Source organism: Mustela lutreola, chromosome 4 (genome assembly GCF_030435805.1).
Source record: "Mustela lutreola isolate mMusLut2 chromosome 4, mMusLut2.pri, whole genome shotgun sequence".
NCBI lineage: Eukaryota > Metazoa > Chordata > Mammalia > Carnivora > Mustelidae > Mustela > Mustela lutreola.
The window spans coordinates 37,323,230-37,349,518 of NC_081293.1; the positions used below are offsets into that span (position 1 = coordinate 37,323,230).

The 26,289-nt window shown below is 46.4% G+C and overlaps 2 protein-coding genes across 13 annotated transcripts in view; one reads left to right on the forward strand and one right to left on the reverse strand.

Moving 5' to 3' along the window:
- The window catches only part of CSGALNACT2 (chondroitin sulfate N-acetylgalactosaminyltransferase 2), a 53,319-nt gene extending 38,648 nt beyond the window's left edge, over positions 1-14,671 (forward strand). For 2 of the 11 annotated variants that reach the window (XM_059169527.1, XM_059169540.1), the window contains 4 exons: positions 3,399-7,324; positions 10,918-11,011; positions 11,734-11,953; positions 13,433-14,671. In XM_059169527.1, coding sequence (XP_059025510.1) covers positions 3,399-3,691 — 293 coding nt within the window. In that variant the 3' untranslated portion in view covers positions 3,692-7,324; positions 10,918-11,011; positions 11,734-11,953; positions 13,433-14,671. Of the gene's footprint in view, positions 1-2,179; positions 2,300-3,398; positions 7,502-10,917; positions 11,012-11,733; positions 11,954-13,432 lie in introns of those variants that run through there. The other 9 variants (XM_059169530.1, XM_059169529.1, XM_059169528.1 and 6 more) reach the window with 9 other exon arrangements.
- The window catches only part of RASGEF1A (RasGEF domain family member 1A), a 35,719-nt gene continuing 18,935 nt past the window's right edge, over positions 9,506-26,289 (reverse strand). Inside the window, exons 2-13 of one of the 2 annotated variants that reach the window (XM_059169542.1) lie at positions 25,256-25,456; positions 22,739-22,861; positions 20,738-20,875; positions 19,586-19,807; positions 18,901-18,975; positions 18,455-18,547; positions 17,888-17,990; positions 17,721-17,800; positions 16,766-16,957; positions 15,740-15,863; positions 15,189-15,261; positions 9,506-10,672 (exon numbers count right to left, since the gene is read on the reverse strand). In XM_059169542.1, coding sequence (XP_059025525.1) covers positions 10,666-10,672; positions 15,189-15,261; positions 15,740-15,863; positions 16,766-16,957; positions 17,721-17,800; positions 17,888-17,990; positions 18,455-18,547; positions 18,901-18,975; positions 19,586-19,807; positions 20,738-20,875; positions 22,739-22,861; positions 25,256-25,456 — 1,431 coding nt within the window. In that variant the 3' untranslated portion in view covers positions 9,506-10,665. Of the gene's footprint in view, positions 14,884-15,188; positions 15,262-15,739; positions 15,864-16,765; positions 16,958-17,720; positions 17,801-17,887; positions 17,991-18,454; positions 18,548-18,900; positions 18,976-19,585; positions 19,808-20,737; positions 20,876-22,738; positions 22,862-25,255; positions 25,457-26,289 lie in introns of both variants that reach the window. The other variant, XM_059169541.1, reaches the window with a different exon arrangement.

Sequence of the window (26,289 nt, forward strand, 5' to 3'; positions counted from 1 at the left end):
AAGTCTGGATATTGATTCCCACCTGACTCCAGGGTTTGTTTTTTGTTCTTTTTTTTTGCTTGTTTATTGACTTGACTTTACTATTTTAATGAATTTTATCTCCCCCTTCCCCAGCAATATGAAGCCTCTCATGTCACTCCTTGGGGCATGGACACAGTCAACTCTGAGATGACATGGATTTAGTAGGGCTCTCTTTTTTAAGATAAATAAATAAATAAAATAGAAAGACTATTTATTTGAGAGATAGGAGGACCAGGGGGAGGGGCAGAGGGAGAGGGAGAAGCAGACTCCATACTGAGCGTGAAGCCCAACACAGGGATCAGTCCAGGACCCCGAGGTCATGACCTGAGCTGAAGTCAGGTGCTCAATCGACAGCCACCCAGGTGCCCCTAGTAGGGCTGTCTTTTATGGTCTCTGTGCCTTTGTTGATAACACCCCCACTTGTTAGGCTCCACTCATTGCTCTCTTGTTTTTGACAGTGCTCTGGGGCATAAAAATCACTGTGCAGTCTGACCCCATTAAATTGAACCCTTTTGCAAGGTAGTTTTTGAGGCACATCTTTGAGTTTTGTTCAGACCTCAGGAGGGTTCTTCTTATCTCTCTCTTTCCCTGTTCTCTCCAGTAAACTAGCTGGCCTGCATTTTAGCTTATTGCTCTAATGGAGCTATCAGCCTTCTCTTAATTGCTTACCACCAAAATCTCCATTATGTTCAAGAGCCCCCTTAGGCTTGAACTTCCGCACAGTTTCAAATAAAGTCAGTTCCTTCGAGAAGAGCTTTGGAGCAGTCTGTTCTTATGCACTGGCTCCTCCCCAGGGAAAAGTCTCCAAGCCTCCTCTGGAGCTGGGGATGGAGACACTGACAAACTTCTCTCTCCCCTGCATTAAGAGTAGGACATGGGGTGGAGGATCAGGGGTCCCACTACTTCCTGGGGTATATCCTCTACCTTATGACTATGGGCTGGAGGAGAAAGGGAGCCCCTGGCTTCCCAGCAGCACTTGTTTGGAATTTGGCCTCTTTCATTTTGGAGCTTCTGTTCCTTTCTCTCTTTCCTCTCCTTCTGATATTCCCATTATACATATGTTATACCTTTTGTATACAGTTCTTAGAAATTCTGTTCTGATCTGGCTTCCCCACCGCCATCCTCTTTGCTTTTCTTTTGCCTTTTCAGTTTTGGAAGTTTCTCTTGACATGTCTTCAACCTCAGAGATTCTTTCCTCAGCCAATACAAAGGCATTCTTCCTCTGTTACACTATTTATCTTTAGCATTTCTTTTTTATTCTTTCTTAGAATCTGTCACTCTCTGCTTACATTACCCATCTGTTCTTGCTTGTTGTCTACTTTTTCTGTTAGAGCCCTTAGCATATCAATTATACTTGTTTTAAATTCCCAGGCTGATAATTTCAATACCCCTGCCATATCTGAGTCTGGTCCTGATGCTTGCTCTGTGTCTTCAATCTGTTTTTTGTCTTTTGGTATGCGTCATTGTTTCCTTCATAGCTGATTATGATATATTGGGTAAAGGAAACTGCAGTAAATAGGCCTTTAATAATAGGTGGTGAGGTGTGCAGAAAGAGGAAACATTCCGTAGTCCTGTGATTAGGTCTCAGTCCTTTAGTGAGATTATGTATCTGGACCATTAACTTCACAAGTATTTCTCAGACACTGCCCCCAACCTTAAGTGAGACAGGATGACTAGTGTGGGCTGAAGTTGAGTATGTCCTTCCTCCAGGTAGGTTTGACTGTAGTAAAATAGTTTCTCCTGAAGGCAGGCCTTGTTAAGAAGAATAAAGTGCTCTGGCATGTTTCAGAATGATTATGTTCCCACTGCCCTTGCTGAAAACACTAGGGGATTTTGCTCCAGTCTTCACAGTGAGAACCTGCTAGAGCTCCAGAAGGTAAAACTCACACATGCATAGGGACCCTCCCACGACCCAGAATTTTCAACTCTCAGGCTTGGTCCTCTGAGCCTCTAGCGATTCATCATCTATAGTTCAGACTTTTTTTTTTTCCTACCCTAGTACTGGTTCCCCTAGAGATTTCTAGTGGTGGGTTTCTGCTCACATAGTTATGGTTCTGTTTTACCTGCCTGTCTCTCCAATTTGCTCTGTGACCTTATTTCTTTGAGGGATCTGAGAAAATTTATTTATTTTTCAGTTTGGTTTTTTACTTCTTGTTAGGACAATATGACTTTGAAGCCCTATTATGCTGGACCAGAAACTGGAAGTCTCCCATTTATTTTAAGTATCTACACCATTTCTAATATTTGAAGACCTTTTATCTACAAAGAAGAAAAACCAGTATGTATTAGACATAGCTTTTAGTAAAGCTGTGACTATTTAAGGTAATACTTTTCAGAGATCTCAGGATTATTGTCATCCTGTGAGTATGAATCTAAGTAGCATATAATTATTTGATAGAAGAGATAATTTGGAAACCTAGCTCTTAATTGAAGAATTGATTTTTTCTTGGTTTTTAAGAACCTTTGCTAATTCTCAAAAAATTCCAAATGATTTGTGTTCTCCATGCTTTAGAAAGTTTGGTGTTCATCTTAAGTCAGTTTGAAAATAGTCTCAATTTTATCTCCCATTTCATGTGTTCACCCAGTCCAGTAAGCCATTTGCCACATCACTCCATCAGAATTGTTCTGGTAGGTAAGGTTATAAGTGATATTTATGTTGCTAGGTCTATTAGTTGTTTTGGGGGGGGGGGTAGTTAATTTATTGAGCAGCACATGCTTGACCGTTTCTTCCTGAAGACACTTTTTTTCACTTGACTTCTCTGATAGCTCATTCTTCAGAATTTTCTCCATCCTCTGGAACCATTTTTCAGTCTCTTGCTGATTTATCTTTCTCTGCATGTTTAACCTGTACATATTGGTATTGCTTAACATTTAGATCTGGGCCCTATTTTCTTTCTAAACTCCTTCAGTAATTTCATCCATTCCTGTGACTTTGAATCACCTGTGTGTCCATTCTCAAATGTGGATGTTCAAACTAGCCATTTCTTCTGTTTTCCACTCTGGAAAGTTGTCTGTGACCCAGAAAAACTTGTTATCTCAAAGGATAACTGTATTAATTACAATATTAATAGTGCTGAAATTATGGATAATTTCTATTTCCTTCTACTTTGACTTTCTCTAGATTTTCTATATAACTTAGACATTTACAAAGCATTCTTAAATATTTAACTTCATTTTGATACTCTGAACAACAGGCTTGAGCTCCTAGATCTCAGCTTCTAGCTGGACTTCCAAACCAGAATGTCAGTCCTCTATATCAGATATCTTTGGGCTGTAGTGTGCCATCTCATTTGAAGCAGAACATCTTAATTCTTATCAGGGTTGACTGTGATCTGGCTATCAGATATATACCTATAGTGTCAGTTTTCATCCTGCAGGTGGATTTGACATGGAAGTAAAAGGTTGGGGTGGAGAAGATGTTCATCTTTATCGAAAATACTTACATGGTGACCTGATTGTGATTCGGACTCCAGTTCCTGGCCTTTTCCACCTCTGGCATGAGAAACGCTGTGCTGATGAGTTGACTCCTGAGCAGTACCGTATGTGCATCCAGTCCAAAGCCATGAACGAGGCCTCTCACTCGCACCTGGGAATGCTGGTCTTCAGGGAGGAGATAGAGACGCATCTTCACAAACAGGCATACAGGACAAATAGCGAAGCTGTCGGTTAACATAATCACTGGCACATTAGTCTGAACCAGAAACCAGCACTATTTATTTAGCCTTAATTCCAATTCCAGATGCAGTGCCTCTTTCAGAGAAGACATGCTTATCTTTTGTGTTCTTTCTGATATTACTTTACTTAAGCAGTTTAACTTGTTATGAGAAGAAAAAATCAAGTATTTCAGTGCAAAGCCTGTTTTGTGGGCATACCATACTATGGAATCGCTGACAAATCAAAATCTGGTGTTTGCCCCAAAAGTAGTTTTGAGTTCGTTTCTACCCTGTACCCATGTTCTAATGTGCCCTGATTGCATATGGGTTGAGGGTTGGAATGGTGTTGTGCTCATGGTAGGTCAGGAGCATCCAGCTCCTGCAGAGAGGAAAGAGTCAAATTTGATGCAGTGTGTAGACAAGGGTTCTTCCCCTGCTGACCACCAAGGCAACTTGCTTTTAAATTAAGATCTTTAGTCAGTTGCCTGAAGAATTTTTTTTCATTGAAGCAGAGGATGACTAAATGACACATCTGAAATTCACAGTCAATCAAAAGAAATAAAAACCCCTTAAACTGAATGTTGCTTATCTCCCTTAATGTGTTTTTAAATAAATGGATGATAGTAGAAAATACTTAGCTTAGAATCTATGACTTGATTAAAACTGTAATGTGTTGTTATCAGGATTAGTAGTCAACATTGTTATAAATTATTTTAAACAAACAAATAAAATGGAAATGTCTTTAATAGAACATTTAATTGTGTTGGAGCATAGGGCACTAATGATATCTGGGAACATCAGTTTACATGAGCCAGGGTGCTATCGGGGCCTTCTTATAGTGATTCAGAATAGATGAGCATAGCATGGTGTTGCGTGTTTTTTGCTTTGCATTGTCTTATGTAGCATGAATCCATATGTATTTATTATCCTTCTTTTTACAATATGTTAACAAAAGCTACATCTCTGTTTATATTATGATACTTTGAGTTCAGTTTCACTGAAGGGAGAAAAAAACAATTTAATGAGGTATACCATAAAATTATACTGACTTGAGAAAAGAGGTGAAGGAGAAAGTATGAATAGAAATCTGAATTACAGAATATTTTAGAAAAATCTATTGTCTGCAGATAGAATAATATTTTAACTGAGGTATAAATTATGTTAATGAGACAAGATGAATAAGAAGTTATATTCAGATAGAACTGTACTATGTTATTTATCACACATGGATCTTTTACCATACGCTCCATTGCTAGATTCAGAAATTGGAGATATGGTGAAAGGCATGCACAGATTTTGAACCTTTGGCTTTCAAAAGGGACCTATATTGTATTCTTTCTATTTGTATATAAACCCCTGAGAATTCACAGAAGAAAATCTACTCTTTTTACTCAGTGAATCATATCACCTAAAGTATAAATCCCAAATTTCTTGGTGCTACATGAATTCACTTTACAGTAATTCTTAATAAATTATTTGTACAAGTTTTAAGTTGGGTAGCATTTAGGCTTTTTTAAGATGTGTAAAATGTGCAGAATTATTAAGGCCAATATCTCTTTTTACATACAATTATTTATTATGAAGACCAGTGAGTGTAGGTATTTAAAGTGAGAGAACCTAATTATTTGCAAAGGTAAGTTGCAGCTTGTTTTTTTGACAGAATCAAATGACTTTACCTTAGTGAGCTTTCAATTTAAAGATAGAAACTAAGTGATGGAAACAGTATATGCTATGTTTTTGACATTAAACGGTACCAATAAAGTATTTTATTACCAAAAGCTAAATGAAAATGTGATAACTAATTTCTCTCCATTACAAAATATCATAAATATGAAAAAGTATAAAAGATGTAATTGTGTACTTTAAAGAATAATAAAGCAAACAGCTACCCAGATTAAGATAACATATTCAGTGAAAGGCCTTTATGGGCCTCTTCTTGATCACACACCCTTACTCTCTGTAATTGTAACCATTCTGATTTCTGTGATAATTTTTCATTTGTTTTTCTTAGTTTTCCCAACTGTTATATACCTCTACCCAAAAGACTATGTAGTTTTGCCTGTTTCTGAATTTATTTGCATATTATTTCATTATCTATTCTCTAACTTTCATTCAGTATTATATTTTTGAGGTTCATTCATATTAGTCTCAAAATTCATTTTTATTACTGACTAGTATTCCACTGTATGAATATACTAAATATTCAGTAACTTTATTTTTTTATAGATATTTGGGCCGTTCATAGTTTGTTCTTTGCTTTTTGCTATCAGAAGCACTATTGTCATGAATACTGCTTTACGTGTCTCTTATAAGTGTACAAGAGTTTCTCTAGGAATAATGATGCTGGGTCACCGTTTGTGTGTACATTCAGTTTCCTTTCCAAAATGGACCATCTCCAGCACTGTGAGAGAGTTCATTTTGCATCCTTGGCAACACTTAATTTTGTCAGGTTTATTAATTCTTGCTAATCTAATAGACCTTAGGCATGAATTGTAGTTATAGTTTGCATTTCGGTCCTCTTGCCCATTATTATCAGTTCTTAGGAATTTTTCACATATTCTGGATACCAATTCTTGTTGGTTAAGTATCTTTTCCCAGAATGTAGCTTATCTTTTCCGATTCTTGGTGGTACTTTTTCATTAATAAAAATTGACTCTAATGGGACTATTTTTTTTCCTTTATGTATTCTACTTTTTAATTACTGGCTTATGACCTCATATTAAGGAAAGATAACTTAAAGCTGTTATTCTATATTGTCTTCTGAATACCTCATATATAGCTTTGCTTTTCCTAGTTAGGTCTTTAACCTAACTGGAGGAGCTTTTTGTGTATGACACAAGCCAAGGATTGCATTACACTTTTTTCCACCATCATCTTACAATATAGTCCATATTTTACCTGCAGAACCACTCTCATCCATCAGATGTCCAAATGCACAGGTCTGATTCTGGCTCTCATCTGTTCAGTTAGGCTTTTTGTCCATCACCATACTATTACATCATGGTCTAAATTACTTTAACTTAATACAAGTCATTATCTCTGAGAGCTAATCCACTTGCCTTACTCTTAAAAAGATTGCCATGGTTCTTTGTAGCCCTGGCACTTTGACATAAATTTTTGAATAAGCTAAATTTCACAAAACTTTCATGAATTTGATTGGAATCTCATTGAATCTGTAAGATCACTTTGGGGGAAATTTACATCTTTATGATACAGAGTCTCCCAATCCTTGAACATGACATGTCTGTTTAGGTCTTTATTGTCTTTAAATTTTATACTTTTTCACACAGTGGCTTTACATGTATTACTTTATAGATTTTTCCCTAGATACTTTGCATTTTATATGCCATTATAACTGTCTTTTTTAAAATATTTTACTGGTATTTAGAAGTCCAATTGCTTTTGGGTTCAGCAGCCTTGCCAAAATGCTTAATTCTGGTAATGTATTTCTAGTTTCTGTTGTGTGTTTTCTGTTATGCAGTCATATATCTATGAGTAGTGAAAATTTTGTTTCCAGTTTTTATATCTTTATTTTTCTTGTCTTACTGTGTTTATTGGTATTTTATTATGCAGTGTTGACTAGAAGTGATAATAGTGGAGTTCCTGCCCCTGTTTCTGACTTCAAGGGGAACACTCTCAGTGTTTCATCAGTAAGTATGGTATTTGCTGGAAGTGTTTTTATAAATACCTTTTATCAAGTTAAAGGAGACTACTTGGTGAGTTTTTATCATGCTTGAGAGCATTTATCAAATACTTTTACTGTATCTGTTGAGATGATCATGTGATTTTTTTTCCATCTTTGATATATTAAATTGAGTTCATCAGTTTTCTGAAGTTTCTTGCATTCGTAGGGTAAACTTGTCTTTCATGATGTATTATTCTTATTATACATTGCAGGATTTGGGGTGTGTGTGTGCACACACTTCATTTGCATATCTGTATATACTCATGTGGGTGTGTGTGTGTATGTATATATGTTTCAGGTGTTTTTCATCTGTGTTCATGAGTAAGAATGCCCCCTTCTTATGTTTATTGGGCTTTTTTTTTTTTATTAAGGTTACGCTTGCCTGTAAAGTACATTACAGGTGTTCTTTCTTACTGTTTCTAAGGAAGTTTTGTAAGACTGGAATTACTTCTTCCTTGAATATTTGGCAGAATTACCTGAAAGCCACCTGACTTTGTTTTGTGATGTTTTCTAAATGGGAAGATTTCTGATCACCAGTTCAATTTATTTAATGATTGTAGAACTATTAAGATTTTGTACTTCTTTAAAGTCAGTTTTGGGGCACCTGGATAGCACATTGGTAAGCGTCTGACTCTTGGTTTCAGCTCAGGTCATGATCTCAGAGTCATGAGATTGAGCCCAGATTCGGGCTCTGTGCTCAGCATGGAATCTGCTTGAGATTCTCCCTCTCCTTCTGCCCCTCCTACTCTTGCTCACTCACTCTCTCTCACTCTCTCTTTCCAAAAGAAATAAACCTTTTTTTAAAAAAAGTCAGTTTTGATTGAGTTATGTAAGATGTGATCTAGGAATTTATGGTGATTAGTTTGAAAATTTAGATGAAATATACAAAGTTGTTTATAATATCCTCTAGTTATCTCTACTATGTACAGGATCTATAGTGAATAGCCTTTTCTTTCATTCCTGGTATTGTTTATTTATGCCTTTTGCTTTTCCTGCATTAACCTTGTCAGAAGCTGGCCAGTTTTTTCAGTCCTTGTAAATAACTGATTCCTACCAGCCACATTTGAGGGTTCCAGTTGTGTCACATTGTCCCAGCCCAGTATTTTCAGTGTTTTCAAATTAGACTCTTTAATCTCTGTTGAGTATGCACCGTTATTTCATTTTGGTTTTATTAGTTTAGTTTATCACTAGGGAAATGATATTAATTATCTTTTCATATGCTTATTGGCCATTTGAGTATCTTCTTTTATGAAATGCCTAGTAAATTTTTTTTTTGCTTTTTTAATTGCCCTTTATTTAAAGATTTTATTTATTTGACAGAGAAAGTACAAGCAGGGGGAGAAGCAGGCTTCCTGCTGAGCAAAGAGCCAAATGTGGGGTTCAGTCCCAGAACCCTGGGATCATGACCTGAGCTGAAGGCAGACGCTTAACCAACCTGAGCCACCCAGGCGTTCCTTCATTGCCTTTTTTTAAATTGATAGGATTTACTTCAGTATTCTGGATATGAGTCTTCTATCAGATTTATGTATTGCAAATATTTTCCCCTAGGCAGGGGACTATTCATTCTCTTAATGGTATCAGTTAGTAAACAAAAACTCTTAATTTTAATAATGTCCATTTTATTATTTTCTTTCTTTTATGGCTAATGATTTTGGCATCCCAATTTAAGAAATCTTTGTCTAAAGTAACTTTGTCCAAAGTAAAGAAGAAATTTTCATATTTTCTTTTAGATGCTTTATTGCATAAGATTGCCTATAACCTCCCTTTCTCGTCTTTGTTGAGCCTTTCATACTTAGATCTATGATGCATCTGGAAATAATTTTTGTATATAGTGTATGATTCAACCTTTAGAATCTCTTTCAGTGAAGGTCTGCTGACAGAAAACTCCATTTGGTTTGTAAGTATCTTTATCTCATTTAAAAAATATTTTTTGAAGGGTATAGAATTCTGGGTTGGGAATTTTATTTAGCACTTTGAGGTTATTCTACTGGGTTTTTTTTTTTTGGCTTCAGCTATTTCCCTTGTGAAGTAAACTGTCAGCTTAACAGTTGATACTCCTTTAAAAGTAATCACCCTTGTTCCCATGGTTGCCTTCAGGATCTCTTTATTTCTCTTCTGTGTCGCTATGATATGTCTGTGTGCTGGGGTTTTTGTTTTTGTTTTCTTTTTTTCTAATCCTGCCTGAGATTCTTTGGGTTCCTTGGAATATTCTTTTATCAATTTTGAAATATTTTCAGCTATTATATTTTTATTATCTCTATCATTCTTTCTTTCAAAAGCTCTGAGAACATGTTAGATCTGTTGTTGTGTCCACCATGCCCTTTGTTTCTTAACCCATTTCATATTTTCCAGTCTTTTCCCTCTGTGTTGCATTCTGGTAATTTCTTCAGAATTATAACCAAATGAATTTGGGGAAGAACCTTTATTTGGTTCTTCAAGAAATGAAAATGAATTTTTAAAAATCCAACAGGTAGATTAAACAGACACATCTAATAAGGAGAGACTTTTAAAACTAGAATCTCAGAATGTTTGCTTTTGCTGGCTAACTTAGAGATAGTACCCGTAGTTCAGAGCCACATTAAACTAGATTTTCAGCTTAACGTTTTTTTGATCAATGTGATGTTTGCTGCAAAACTTAATGAAATTCACTGACTTGCGGCTACAAATTATCAGTGGTAAATTTTCCCAACCTCCATTCAGTGCCAAGGTTCAAAACAGGCAGTTTTCTTTAATCCCTTTAATGAGTTTGGGGGAGAAGCATTTTATTGCAAGTTCGCTGTTATGGTGAAGGGTCGTTCTTCAGGATGTCAACTTTATGGGCTGGGGTCTCCTATTTGACCCCTCTTCTTAGATATGCCCTGAACTTTCTTCTCTATCCTCATGTAGACTTGAAAATGGAAGCTCATAATCCTTGCCCTCAAGGCAGAAGCTGGCTTCAGAGTTTCCTTCAACCTCTCTGGGGTTTTGCTTGGATATTTACATTTTGCGTAACTTGAGCAGCTGATTTCCACAGGCAAGCACTTAATCTAATGTTGCCAGATATAGGTGCCTAACTTTCTCATACATTTTTTTAAGATTTTATTTTTAAGTAATTTCTACACCTACTGTGGGGCTCAAACTCAGAATCCCAAGACCAAGAGTCACATGCTCCCCCAGCTAAGCCAGCCAGGTGTCCAATTTTCTTATATTCCTGACAACACTGTTTCCTCAACATTGTTGCTGAAGATCCATACCTAAGTTTAAGGTATGTTATGATAGATATTTGGGCAAGGAGGGATGGCAGCACCTTCTTCACAGTATCATGACTTACTTTCTGGGAATAAAAAGAGAAATTGTGTTGGTATGATATAAGGTTACTAGCCTATATATGGGGAATAGATTTTTCATTTAGAGAGTAGTTTGAATCCCAAGTTTGTGGGAATTTTTTCCGTATATGTTTATATACCTGTTAAATTTAACACTTTAAGTGGCTCATTGGTAATGTTAGAATATATTGACCAGGACTTCAGTTGTTCCTTTGAGAAAATCAGTTATAATTCTTTGTTTCACTTTTCCCAGGAGATTCTGCTTTCTGCAGGAGAAGTGGGGTTTAATCTCATCAGGGGTGCCACTGCTAATTCCCTGCTAACACTGACTGCTTCTGATGAACCAGGTACTACACTTTCTGCCATGTATCGCTACAACAACCCCATGAAACGGAGAGTATTGTAACTTCCTTTTAGTTATGAGAAAATGGAAGCTGTAAAGGGTAAACATTTCCCTGGATACCCAGCTTGGAACAGGAAACTAGGACTCAAATCCAAATACTTCAGCTTCTGATTCCTTTGCTCTTATGCTTATCCTGTCTTGCCTCCCTGGAGAACATGACGCATACTTTATGTACAGGTATAGTGGTATATATTTCACAAATAATCTAGCTTTGTCATAGACGTCTCTTTGGCCTTAGGAGAGATCCTTAGCTTATTTCCTGTCACAGCTGAAACTGTAACATAGATTTTTGTTCCTGAAATATCTGTGTGAAGTGAAAGGTAGCATTCAGTCATCATATGGTGGTGTTAGGAGCTACACACCATGCTAGTTGCTGGCCACACAGCTACACAAGTGGCTCCTACACAGCAAGCCAAGAGTAAGGGTAAGACAGATGCCAGTGGTATGACTTGAGAGAACAGGTAGGGCCCAGAGCACAGAGCACCGTTCACCAGGGAAGCTGTAAGGAGACTGGAAGAATGTGCATGTGGGCAGGACCACAGTGTATTAGAAGAGGTGCAGTGTGCCTGTGAAGCTGACTGCACCTGGGAGAAGTGGGCTGTGAGAATCAGCAGGAAAGAAAGCTTTGAAAACGTGGTAATTTCCCACCCCCATGTTTCCCTTTAGCGAGCCTGCAGTGGGGCCCCGAGAACAGTTCGAGCAAGTTTCCAGCGCTGCTGACACTGCTGTCAAATAGCCATGACTTGAGAAGCACTGCCTTGGAGGGACTAGCCCACAGGTGAAGGACAGCACTGTAGCTAGCCTGGTGAGCTCAGCACCCACTCCCAGCCCAAGCTCCATGGCAAAGGCACACACCAGATGATGGGCTGCACCTTCTTCAGCTGAGGTAGGTAGAAACTTTCAAAAATAACTTTACCAGGAAATTAAGAATTCCATTGAATTATAAAGACTTAAAAAATGTTGTCATTTACCCAAAACCCATTTAGGCATCTTCATGTATGTCTCTTTTGCTCCATAAACACCTAAGCACCTTTTGTGTGCTGTCCGCTCCACAAGCCACTGGAAGGGCAGCAGGTAACAAAGCTCCACCAGCCTAGTCTTCTGTCCAATAAGGTGGCCACTAGCTATTTAACCTAAATAAAATTAGAAATTCCGTTCCTCGGTTGCATTTTCACATTTCACACTTTAGTGCTCAGTACCTGTATGTTACCAGTAGCAGTGCAGATACAGAGCACTCCAGCACAGAGAGTTTTCTGATGGGGAGTGCTGGTCCAGTGGGTATAACAGACACTGAACGCATTTACAGATGCACTGAGTTAGCGCTAAGGGAGCAGGGTGAGGTTCATGAGCTGTAGAGTAGAGCTCATGCAGCCTGAGCATTGTTGACACGGTGGCAGTGGGACAGACTAGAGAGGAACAGGTAAGGGTTTGCCTTCCAGTCTAATGTCTCCGTTCTCTTCCTTCAATTCCACAGACTGAGTCCCTTTCCAAAATTCCTTTCTTTAGTGTTCTTGAATGTGACTGCACAACAGAAAGCACCATCTAGAACTGCATTCTGCAGACTGTTCTGCAGAAAGATGTCCAGAGGTGTCCCCAACTTCCCTTGCCCCAGGAGAGACCCAGTGCCCATGGGCACTGACAGTTCTGATCAGTCCTGCAGTAAAGGAGCCTTTACAATCTTATTTAGGTTAGATTTCCCAACTTACAGGGCCATGTGATACAATCAGCTTGTGATACACTTTTGGATCTTAGTTTGAGGAAAGCAGACTAGAACATGTGTCTTGTATGCTTTGTCTTGTTTTGCATTATTTATTTGAAAAGCCCTTTGTCAGAATGTGTTGTGTAGATGAGAATTCCTTGCTCATTCCTTGAAAGGCCATGGAGGACCTAGACATCCCCACACCTCCTGCCAGCATCCAAGCCATCAGGCCTCGCCAGCTACGCGCAGAGAGCAGGCAGGCAAGGGGAGCAACATATTCTTTTATTGATGCAAGTAGGTCCAGTCACACCAACAACTGACATCCTGCGTTATGGTACAGCTTTGTACTCAGAGTTCATCTCATAATACCAAAACATCATAGGGTGTGTATCAAACCGGGAAAATAAAGTAGCAAACATAGACACTGTATCAGGTAGGTACTAGAACTGATGACCCAGTGGAGCGCACATTGACATGAAAGCTCCTTAACGCAAGATGGAAAGTGTTCTAACATTGTATTCCAAATATATATTCTCGAGTTTTTAGCCTTTGTCTCAAATACATAAAGCAATATGTACTATCAAGATACAATATGTACTATCTAGAATGTCAGAAAAGTGCGAAAACACTGTGACAATACAGTGTGAATAATCTTGCTCCACCCAGGGCTGAGGGCGCCATCAGCTGTGGATTGCGGAGCCACCCTTTCCTGAGGCCTCACCACCACATCTCCAGGCTCTCCTAGGAGCTTTGGGAATTAGCAGCTAACTGCCCCATCCTCACTCAAGCATCTCAGCTTCAGGCTCCTGTGGGAGGAAGCCAGGCATGCGGAGAGCAATAAGGGTGCGTAGCTCCAAATCTGCCTGTGCAGAGTGAAAGCCCCCCTGTGAGGGAGGGAGAGAGAGTCAGAGGGGATGGCCCACCTCTGGCTTTTAAGGGACCAGGACTTGCCGTCCCACAGCCAGAAAAACAGAAAATGGAGTGTACTCCTCAAGTTTGGGTGTGAAAAATACCTCCAAATGCTGGGCAGTTTTATGTGAGTGGGCTCCAGCAGTGTGGTCTAATTTTCTGTTTCAGATTTCCTTAAAGGAGGCCCTTGACCTAGAGGAACGGAGAGGGCAGTCCGCTAGAATACCAATTTGTGAGTTGTTTCTTTTCACTTTGTACTGGAGTTTGAAGAACTGCTTTAAATGTCCCCATCCTTCAAGTCTACTTTGTATTCTCTTCATTACAGCTCAGTGTACCTGTCACAGCCTGGAAAACAGACAATTCCATCACACCCTCCCCCCGATATTATTTTAGATTTTCTCTTTTCCTTAAAATGTAGTTGAACAATTTGCCAGACATATTCCAACAGAAAATGTGCTGCCCGATATCACCCTGCCCCTCCCCAACCCCCTAAATCCCTGATAAAGGAAAATGAAAATGTAAACTTTGGAAAGCCTGTGCTCAAGGTTTGCTTCTAGAAGTATGCAAATGAAGCCCCCTGGCCAGCCAAGCCCTTCCTGCTGGACTCTCTCTGGCCTAGGCTTTGAGAGCAGGTGCCTTGTCACCCAGGGCAGAGCTTTCCTGGCATTTCCCCGGCACTGGCTGCCTGAGGGCTAAAAGAATGGAGTGGGAGACCGGCCCTCCAGTACTCTCTAAGGCACTAACCCCGACATCAGAGACACTGGCTGGAAGGGCGTCCAAGCAGGCAGGGCTCACATTGGTTTTGGTTGGGTTGTTTTTTGTTTTTTTTTTTTATATTTTTTCATACGATGTTAATAAAAGTAGAAAATAAAAATCTACATTTCATTAGAATAAGATGTTATCATGGATGCCATCTCCCATGATACTCTTTCCCACCCCTCCCAAATCAGGGCCCTGCCCTGTTATTTTAAAATAAATGACAAAAAAAAAAAAAAAGAAAGAAAGAAAACCTTGTAAGTGCCAAAAGTTGATGCATGAAATAATTACTTTTTTTTTTCATAAAAGTTATATACAAAATGGACCCCAACCAGTGAGGCCTCCTCATCTCAACCCTTATCGATCAAGATTCAAACTCAGTGCACGTGTGTGCTTCCTCCATCGTCTGCAGGCTGCATCCGTGCCTTCAGGCTCTGTTAAGGAGAGTGGTCCTAGAGGTAGGCAGGGCACAAGGAAATGGTGAGGCGGTTGGCAGGCCCTTCCCCTGATCAGGTAGAGGGCAGGCCACACTACTTGGGGAGGGCCTGGATTCTAAGAACCAGCCATCAGGGGGAAGGTCAGGAACCCTGAGACCGAAGCCCTCAGCCTCCCACCAACTGGCAGCCTGTGTGGAGTTACCCCTGGCTGCCTTTCAGAAGGGCATGTCCATCATGCTCCCCAGTCCTCTCCCTTCCTCTAGACCCAGGCATGGTACTGGTCTCTAGGGCTCACAGGCCTATCCCTGGGGCTCTCTTACCTGAGAGTCTTCCAGCTATCTTTTTCCATGTGGTTTTCAGGACCTTCACTTTCAAAGGAGGCGATGAAGAGAGCTGAGAGATGAAAAGCCCCTCAGAACCCATGTCCCCATGCAGTCAGTCTGCCTACCACACTAGTTATCCCTTCCTTTCTAGGGGAGCAGCTGGGCCCAGGCAAAGACTGTGACCTCAGGTCTGAGCCTTATCACAGGTCTCTATTGCCTGGAGTTCTGGGCCCCATCAGAGCTGCCACCTTCCTGCTTAGGGGCTGAGAAACTTCCTGGTTCTGTAGCATGAACCCAACCCTGTTCTGGCCCTCTCGGGTGGCTTCCAGAGCCCCATCTCTCCTTGTCCTCATCCTGTTGTCCACCCACAGCCCACCCTCATATACTCACCCCTATGGGCTGAGCTTCACCAGTGTGGCACGGGGACTGTGATCAGGCCTGCTTCCCAGGGCAATCCCTTGAGGGCAGAGGCTCGGGATGTGGGGGAGTCAGAGTGACATGTACCATGTGGAGAGGTGGGTGTGCTGCCACAGAGAGCTGGGCCTCACCTTCCTCGCTGTAGATGGGTGCCGTGAGCAGGTAATTCTGAATCTTCTTGTCTTTCTCGAAGGGACACTCAACCTGAGTCCATGTCATGAATTCATGGATCTGTCTGGAGATCTCCCAAAATTTCTAAAGATACAGAAGACCAACTAGATGTTCATAGGTCACCTTAAGCTTGAAATCCTTCGTTAGGGCAAGGGATATAGGTTTTGGTTTCATTCTGCATCCCAGCAAGATGGGACAGTGTCCCTACTCAGCTGACTTTGTGGCCACTGCAGCACCTGATGTAACTTCAGAGCCAGTAAGTGTACCCAAGACCACTCTGTCCTGCCCTCCGCCTAGGTCATCAGGCTGCAGCAGGGTCTGTGCCTCCCTTGTGCAAGACCTGAGAAGGCCCCATGTGGAACTCCAGGCTGAGGCAGGTATGCCAGGCACACCCAACAAGAGCACCACCAACCAGAACATGCCATGATCTCACTCTTCGGGGCCGTGTAGGGATCCCTAACCCCTTCCGACCCCTAACCTGTGTGAGGTAAACACTGGACAACCCCACTTCTCCTACACCTCCCCAATCACTTTTGTCCCACTTTCTGCCCTTGGCCATCTACCCTTAGCTTCCATCTGGAAATCTGCTACCTCTAAGGAGCCCTGCTCAAGTCCCTTCTTGCCTCACTCCCAAATGCTTTCCTCACTCCCAGACCCTCAGGAGTAGCCCCTTCTCTGTCTCCTTGTTGAGCTCAGCCTTGGGACCAGGATCCTGGGTAAATACAAATTCCCTGTGGCTCCAAGCCTTATTACCAGATCATCTTCCCAGAAGGATTGGGAACACTCTTGTACCTCACAAACAGCACACACAACCCACCCTGGAGCTTTCGGTCCTAAAGGCCTTTCTTTGATAGCACCACTGCCTTACAGCTCTAGTGGGACAAATTCTGCCTGCCTTAGGTTAAGACTGAGGGGTCTGTCCTGCCTTGTGGTGGGACAGTCTGCCTCCCCACCCTGCCCGAGGATCACAAGGGGGCTGAGCTCACCTTGAAGTTAACATGCCCGTTGGGAAGGTGGTTGGTATGGATTTTGTGCAAGAAGTAAATGTCCTTAACAAAAAGGTTGAACACAGGGATAACAATCTTTTCTCGGCTGCTGTTGGCCATCTGGGACCTTTGCGTGGCCCCCTGCAGGGCGGTACGGTAGTTGCAGAAGTTGCTGGAGGGGTCCATGTGGTGCTGTGGGCAGACAGGAAGATGGGGTGGGCAGTGTTCTCCCTGCCCCTGTGACTTGCTCAGAATGCTCCTTTGCAGAGTGGAAAACAGTGATGGGAAGGCCCTTCCCCACTGAACAGCCCTGGATGGTCATCAGAAGAGGCCTCTTTTCTAGGATTGGGCACCTGGCTCAGTACAGGGTTTGAGTCTAAGCATCATCAGGAGAATTGTAGACAAGTCTCACAGCTCACACACACGAACACACGCATATACCCACCTCTTCCCTACCTCTCCCCTGCCCTTCTGAGCCTGAGTCTTTCAGACTTCTTTCTTTCAGAACCTTGCTTTGTCCCTCTACTTGGGCCAGCACCTCCCAAAGCTGACAACGTCCACAAGACATTTACAGAAAGTGGCTTCTGTGATCAAAAATCGGGGAAGGCTATAAGTGTCTACTCTTGGGCCACCCAGATGATCCAGGACCATAGGAATTCAAGCCAGGAAAAGGCCAGTCAGCTTAACATCATCTAGCACGGGGCTCATGGGCACACTTTTGTCAAACTACTTCCTAAGCACTCTCCAGAACTTGCTTTAGGCCATGCCAGTGCTGACTAAAGTCCCAAGGGCCAAGGAGGGCTTCAGCTACCTACCTCCTAGAGCAGCCAGGCCAGCTCAACATGCCCTCCGAAACCAGATGGCACTGTGCTCAGTGGGTTCTGAGCAAGGGGGCAGAGCATGATGTAGGTCCACCCCTCTGCAGGCCAATGCAGGATGAGGCTGAGGTGCTTACCTCTAAGACATCAAACTTGGCTGTCTTGACTTTGGACCATGTTTTCTTCAGCCTCGCCACAGGACTGAGGTTCATGCCAGCTGCAGGGAACAGCAGGTAGGGTCAGGGTGGGGGTAGGCAGGCCATGCAGAAGCTGGACAGGAAGCCCCTGGGGCCTGGACACTCACAGATGATGGCCATCATGGAGTTGAAATTCCCGATGTTGAAGCACTCCCGGGCCACATCAATAAAGAACTCTAGCATGCGGGTCCGGTGCTTCTTCTTCACCACCTTGAGAGCAGCCAGACAGCCTCAGGGTGAGCCCACCATAAGGAGCGTTCCCCTCCACCACCCGCCCCTGAATGGCAGCCTGGACAGGAGCTACTCTGGGCCCTCAGAGCTGTCCCACCCAGGGCTGGGGAGGTGCTCATGAGCTGCAGAGGTAGGAATGCAGCTGTGGCATTTTCGATGTTGGGCAGAGGGGCAGGAGAGCAGTTTGAGAGGATAGGGGAGCCCCAGATGAACTCGAAGACCATGCTGGTGCACTCCATGGATGGTCTCACAATCACTATGAGATTGGCCGGGGGTGGGGGGGTTTGGGGATGGGGTAACAGGGATGTTGGTGGGCCTGGCAATGGAGGCTTCTGTCTCCACTTTCATTATCTGAGGGATACAGAAGTCAGAGTCTCAGGCAGCCCCGTGGGTTCGGAGAAGTAACAGTGCCACCCCACCCACAGGGGCCATGCAGCGCTTACCCGGCACACCTCGGTGGCCACTAGCATGCTAAGGCAGTTGAACCAGTTGTCATAGGCCTCCAGGCTATAGGTCTTGGTCAGGTCCCCTCGGCACTGGAGGAACACAGCAGGTCACAGGGAGCCTGAGCACCCTGCCAACAGGTACTGCCCCACTCCTACCCCCCAGAAATGAGCAGGAGCCATGGCCAAAAGAGACAGAAGGTGACGGTGGGGTGTGGACAACTGGACAGATCTGGTTTCCCAGGATGCCCCCCTCCTCAGGCTCCTGGGAGCACTGGCCCCCTTCTAGTGTGTATCACCCTGCATTGCTGTCTGCTGACCCCTTGGGGCAGGCACCAGGCCAGACCCATATCCACTTGGTTGTGAGATTGCCCTTCCCTGCATGGGGTATATACAAGTACCAGGCCCACCCTAAGGCCACCCCAGAACCCACAGCAGCCCCTCACCCTGTGCTTGTCCCGAGAGTCCATGTGGCTGACAATCTGCATCAGGTCCTCAGGGTGAATACTGCTGACCCTCTCCTAGGATGGGCAAGGAGACAGCACAGGAGAGTGAAAAGTCTGTTATTCTTGGGCAGGCCCCACAGTCAAGGTATAAGCCACGTTTAGAGTAGCAGTCAGGACCTTGCAGGTGTGTGCCATGACCCCCCCTTGATCACGGCACCCAGCCAGTAAGTAGGCCCTGCCTGCCCCTCCCCCACCAAATGTACCCCCCAAACACATGGGGGTCTGAAAGACACTGCCCTGAGAGGGGAGGAAACAGGGCTTCATGTGAGTGAGGCAGAAGCCTTGGGGCAGTGGCTGAAAGGTGCAGGGTACCTTCCCAGCCCATAGCATAGGCAAGATGAGGGGACGGGGGTGGGGGGGGAACTGGCTCTCCCCCAACAATCCCTTAACCTCCTGGGCTGGTCCTCCATCTTGGAGCCCCTGTACAGGGCTGCTGGGATCCTAGGGACCCAGAAGCAGTGGTTGGACCTAGCAAGTAAACTTCACGCAACACCCCAGTCTGACCAGCAGAGGAGGCCCTGCAGCACTGTGTTCAAAAAGATGCTGGGGCTGGGAGGTCCAGTGGCCTTGAGTGAGCATTGGTGAATACACCCAACCCCAGGCAGGGCCCCACTGCAGCACTGACCAGCTCAATGTGAGTCAGCTGCTGGGCCAGCACCAGAGGGTCACAGCACACGCCCAGGATGTCCTTCTGAGTGGCTGGCGGCTTAGCCTTGAGGACAGACCCTTTGTCCATGGCTGGTGAACGGAGCTTCTCCCGCAGCTCCTGAAGCTGGTTTCGGGCAGCCAGGGACAGCAGCAGGCTCTGTGTCATTTGGGCAATGGCCTTCTTCACTGTGCCATTCTCCTGTGGGGGGAGGGGACAGTGAAGGTGCTGGTGTGGGCTGGAAAGACCACCATCTCTCCCAAGGAACCCATCTCCTCTCTAAGGATACACCTAACTTTTTTTAAGATTTTTAAAAGATTTTATCCATTGATTTGACAGAGACAGAGTGAGAGAGAGAACAGGGAGTGGGATAGGGAGAAGCAGGCTTCCCACTGGGCAGGGAACCCGATGTGAGGCTCCATCCCACATGACCTGAGCCAAAGACTGATGCTTAACCTGCTGAGCCACCAGGCACCCTGATATGCCTAACTTTGAACCCACGTCCTACTCAAACCTGCCATTTGGGCAGGGCCTTTAGGCCTTTCAGGACAGAATGAAATACAGCATGAGCTCCTCTTATCCTGGAGGGTGACTCAGCCGGCTAGCCTGTGGGGTGGGCCTCTGGGTCTGAAAGCCATGGCTTTCCCAGGGGCGTCCACCTGAGCTACTACTTTCAGCCTTCCCACAGCAGAGGGGTGAGGGGGGCACAGCAGGGAAGAGAGCATCTGGAAGAGCTTCCTCTAGGACTAGGAACCTTCAGTCCCTGGGCGGGAGCAGCCCTGGCCCTGCCCAGAGGTCTCCCTGGGCTTTCCAAGCCCTCCAGCCAGACAGAAGCTGCCGAGCACAGAGAGCACCTCCCAGGTTTCCTGTCTCCACAGAAGGCCAGGAGTGAGCTGGGGGCCAGAAATGCAGACAGGCTCTTAGAACCTCTTATTAGGTTCTCACTGCACTCACCAGAACGTCTTGTGAGGACGGACACAAATAGAGCCACCCAGCAGTCATCTTGGAACAGTGACAGCACAGAAGACCACATACAGAGCTGTCCCTGAAGACCCACCCTTCTGTGAGTGTAAACCCCCTCCCCCAATCATATACCCAAGAAGATCTGCCAGAGTCCAAGGAAGACCTCACCTCATCACACTGTGTGACCCGGTGGGTGATGGCCTTCAGTTCGGCCATGGCCTTCTCATCCTGGAAGTCATAGGGGAAAGCCTCTGTCCACTCCTTTAACAGCTGTACAATCTTGGCTGAGAAGGACTTCAGCTTGGCCTGGGGCAGCAGGGCATAGAGTGAAGTCACCCCCCAGAGCAGGCAAGAAGATGACAAGTGATAGAAACCTCCCCATCTCCCCCACCCCCAATTACCGCCTGCAGGACCTGCCCTCCCCCGTATTGGGGTGAGGTTAGGCAGGGCATCCCCCACCCTGTCCACCTATGGTTTTCTTATAACTGCTATGTTTCATATTCCCCTTAGTTCAGCTCTCTTTCACTTAAATCCATTTTCAAAAAAATTTGTCCTTTCACCACGACATGGTAAACTAGTTTCCTTTGCTGTAATTAGAAGTTGCCTATTTAAAACAACAACGAGAACCGAGTAAAATTATTAAAAATGAGAGTCTCTCGCCTGTCCCCCTCAGTTAAAAGCTTCATCTGAAGCACATCTGAAGCTAGGAAGGGGCGTAGACACTCAGAGGCATCCCTCTCCTGACTACAGGTCAGTAAAGATGGGCGGGCCCCCTGCTGTTGCCCTCGGTCCACACATGTAAGGCCTGAGGTGGGTGTCCCAAAGGCGTGGGGCTGTCCCAGCCGGTCCTCAGTGCCCAGCCCCACACTGTCCCACTGAAATGACCACATGTGCCCACATCCCTTCTGTGCCCACCATGGTTCCTCCTCAGCACTGACCAGCTCCCTGCCTGCCTGTACTTGCCCAACCTGGATGGTTCTTGCAGCCCTGTAGCAACTCATCCCCACATCTTTTTGCCAACATCTGCCCCACCCCTGCTGAGCTGCCTCCAGCCTGCCTGATCCTGGCCACATACCCAGCTGGTTCCCTCGCAGTGGTGTCTCATGCCCTCCAGAGCCTCTCCTAGCTGGCCGCTCACTCCCTGCAGCCAGTCCTCCTCTCCAGAGCCCAGTGCTTGTGGCATCCAGAAGGCCTTGAGGACACTTCCCCCAGATGACCACAGCACCCCACACTCAGGAGCTAGAGCCTTGAACTCAGTGGCCCTGCAGTGCATGTCACCACGAACAAGGGCTGGCAGGCTCACTCCAGGCTCCTCTCACGCTCCTACTGTCCCCACACTGACCTTCCGCCTATAATTTCCTCTCCCTGCCCACCCGACTTGGCCTTATTTCCACCTGTCTCTCCAGGAGCCTTTCCTAATCCTGTGTGATCAGTGCCTGTCTCCTTGCACCCTGGGACGGCCTCCTCTAATGAGGAGACAGTTCAGAGGCCTGTGCTGCAAACCCACAGGGACAGAAGGCCTGGCCTTGTGGAGGGAAGGTAGAGGACAAAGTCAGCAGCAAACGGGGGCAGGATGTGCTCTGCTGCGGCCCAGACTTGGCCCTGCCGGCGCTTGGACTGCATGCCTACCACCCCGTCTCCTGCACCAGACTGGGCTTCTAAAAGCCTCATCTGAAGCACATGCCTCAGCTATCCTGGCTACCCAAAGCCTGCCTCAGTCAGAAGAGACAACAGGGGCAAAGAGCCCCATTGAAGTCACTGAAAACCACTGTGAGCAGGAGTCGGCCTGAGAGTGCTACCAACTGACACCCACCCAGAGTGGGCTTTTCTACCAGCTGGGGGAGGCCCGACGCTGACCAGGATTCCTGGCACGCTGTTGGCTATGGCCCTTTCCTGGAAAGAGGTGGGAGTGCCCAGCAGGTGCAGTTACTTTCAGCATCCCATGAAGAGTGCTTGGCTCTGTGTGCTCCCTGTGCCCCATGGTGAGCCATGCCCTGGGGTGCCAAGGGATGCCAAGGGGGCCAGACACAAGCCAACCTTGCCCAGACCGGGAAGGCCCTCTGCTGGGCTCAGCCAGACCTGTCCTGCCAGCTGGCTCCGAACATGCTTCTCTTCCAAGTGGGAGCTGGGGGCACAGAGATAGGTAGCCCCCCCATCAGCACCCGTTACCTTCTCAGACCCTGTCTCCAGCTGCTGCCTCTGCTCCAGACAGATCTGCCCCACACGGGCCAGCAGGTCATGAGGAGGGATGAAGACCCGGGAGCTCAACAGAAATGTAAAGATGTATGTCCTCTAAAGAAAAGAGACAAGGAGAGAGAATGAAGACTAGGTCAGGCCTGGTGTGACCCCCACCCCCCCGCTACCCAGGTATGGTCAGAGCCTGTCCCGCCACCTCCCAGGCCTGCAGCCACAACTTCTGCGTAGTTTACTGCACCTTGAATGCCCTTCCTTTTCTCTCACTGCTACCCAAGTCCTGCCCCCGCAACCCCGACCCTGGCAAGACACAGATCAAATCCCACTTCCCGGAGGCTTCCCCTGACAAGCTCAGCCCCAGCAGCCCTGCTCTGCTAAGATTTTCCCCCACCCTCTATCCTACCCCACGATGGGAGAGAACACCCAAGCTTGGATGTTGGTGGGATTCTCCCAATCTGTGTGAGCCTATAGCCCAGTCCACAGTGCTCCCAGGGCCAGGCTCCAAGCGTGCATCCTCCAGATTGTCACTGACCTTGCCCCCGACGGAGGCCAGTCGGGGGAAGGGTGGGCCATCTTGGAGCTGGCACCCAGCAATAGGGGACTGCTCCAAGCAGTCACTAACCAAACTGTGGACCTTATCTCCTCCTGGCACACCAAGGCCCCTCTGTCCCACATCCTATGCCCTTGTCACTGGGCCGTGTAGTACACTTTGAGGGGTTCTCATGATTTGAACTAAAAGGGAGCAGGGCCCAGGGTTTTCTGAAGCATTTTGTCTGACACCAGTCAGCACCTGTGAGCTCTCCACATCGGCCCGGCCTACAGACAGGTTGGACTTGGGAGGAGAGAAGCTCCTTGGAACTCTCCTGGGGATTCTACCCCTACATGGTTGCTGCAGGCTGGGGGGCCTACCACCCTTCACCCCCACTCTGGGCCCAAAGAGGCAGGTCTTCATGACAGTCCAAAGCAGGCTGGGCCATGTTTGCTGAGAGCACAGGTCTTGTGGAACAAGACTCAGGACTCAGAACCTCAGGCCCTCATGCAGCCTTCAGAGGCTGATGGAGAAAACTCTCCTGGGAACAGAAGAGTTTCCTCTAACCTCCCCCCGTCATATCGAATGTCCTGTCCCCAGACTGTGACACATGGGTGCTGAGGGATCCCAGCTCGTCGGCAGCCCCCTCCTAAACAGATGGCTCAGACGTGTGATGATAGTCACCCAAACATCACACCTTGGAGTTCTTAGCCAAGGCAAGAAGAGCACACAGGGAGGAGCCCTGTATTTCTGAGGAGCACACAGATCTGCTGGTGTGCTCGCATCCCCAACTGCACACATACATGGGGCAGAGGCAGCCAGGGAAGGCTGGGGGAAATCCAGGAACTCGGCAGATGAGCTGGCGCCCCACCGGGCTCACCAGCCCTACTCTTATGCTCCACTGCCCCTTCACATTCTCCTGGGAAGCAGGCTGTGACCCCGGGACAGAGCGCTTGGGTGACAGCAGAACTGGGGTTGGAGGGGCCAGCCCCTGGGAGGTTCATGCCCTGCCCCAGACTTCTCCAGGGCCTCGAGGCCTCTCTCCTGGCCCTGCCACCTGGCCCTCAGCTGCCGGGTCTGCACCACCAATACCAGCCCCCGTCTAGCTCTGGGAGGGTTTTCAAGTGGGATGGAGTGGACAGAGCCCCTGGAGAGAGGTGGGAGGCGCGACATGTTGGGGGTGTGGGACAGGAACACCTAGAAGCAGAGTTGGCTCCAGCACCAGTAGATACAAGCTGGAGAGTGGAGGGGGGACACTTCCTCCCCAACCTCCCAGGCAACAGTGTCTGACTTGCCAAGGCCAGTGAGCACAGTTCTGCCCTCAGGAGGGAGGCGGCAGCAGCCTTTCAGCTCGACCCTCCAAAGGGAGCCAGCAGGCCCAACACCACTGCTGCTAAGAGATGCCCCCTGTCTGAGGCAAAAGGGAAGCCACAAAGAGAACTCTTTCTAAGAATGTACCGATGACATCTTGAAATGAAGAGGGAGGATTTGAGTTGCTGCTGAAGGTCAGTCCTACCCATGCACATGTGCTTTGGGGTCTGCATGCTGGCCAGGCATGGCAGGGCTGTCTCCCTTCTTTCTGAACTATGGCAGTTCTTGCACAAAACAAACTTCCCAGCTCAAGGACAGGACACATGCTGTGCGGACTCTTAACAGGATCCCAAGATACCAGCCTTACCCCTTAGACTCCTCTTCCTACCTGAGGACCCTGTCCAGAGCTCAAATCCCTGTGCCACCCCCTTCTGTATCTGCTTCCTTGTGCCATCAAAGCCCTCTCCCAGCTGTGCACGTTCAACAGGGAAGTCACTGCAGGTTCCTCTCCCCTAGGGGCAAGGAGAGCTGAGGATCCCTGATGCCTGCCCCTCCCCTGCTCTGGGGCTCCCTCCCCACCCCAGAAGCAACCTCTCCTAGAACCTTGGTGGCCCCCCAGCAGTCCCACCCACCTCCAGGGCCTAGACACTCACATCCGGGTAATAGTCCACTGTGGGGACCAGGTGCTCCATCAAGGCCTCAAGGGATCCAGAGATGAGGCGTCCTTCTTGGAAGACGAGGTCCCCTGAGCTGCCGGCCCCACTTCCTCGCTCCCCCATGCCGGGCTGCACCTGTCCACTACAGCTGGGCCCAAGTATGCTGGAGAAGACGACAGATGTCTGGGGCATAGTTTCCTGGGAAAAAGAAAAAGGTATCACAGGCCCTCCTCCTCCCAGTCTGCATCCTGAGTGTGTGCAGGGGCACAGTGCGAGCCCCAGCAGGGCCAGGAGGGGCACCCCACCCAAGGGTGGATAATAGAGTTCAGCTCGGGTGGGCAGACAGGCTCTTCGGCAGCCCGCCAGCCACTGGTCTGATAAATGTTTCTGCAACACCTGCTCTGTGCATACCAGGCCTCACTGCTGGAGCCGAGACACACAGAACGCTGCTTCCTGGGGTTACATTCCAGTAGAGGAAGAGAAACTATGGAGGAGAACATGAAGCAATGTAGGGGTGGTCAAGGCAGTCTCAGGTAAGGTACCATTAGACTGATGGTAACCATAGACTGATAGTGTTAGTCATGCAGCATCCTACAATAAAAAGGAACATTCTAGGCAAAAGGGATAGTAGGTGCCAAGGTCCTGAGGCGAGTGTATGTTGAAGGGAAGAAGTAGAGAGAACAGGCTGAGGACAAACAAACCAGACTATGCACAACCAGGGACTAGGGGGCCATGTGCTCTTCCTCTGAGTGAGACAGGACACAGGGCGACTCTGAGCACAACAACAACCTGACTCAGAGTGAAGGTCACTATTTCTGCTATGTGCAGACCAAGTGAGGGAGGGATCTGAAAACCAATTGGTGGGTTTTGCCATATTCCAGGAAGAGACTGCTGAAGTCAGGTGGTAGCAGAGGAGGAGAGCAGGGTTGACACTGGATGCTGTGAAGGATGGCCTTGGGCCTGAGAACTGACCAGCATGGGGAAGAGCATGAGGGCAGGTTCTGGGGAAAGACCTGGAACTTGCTTTTCGA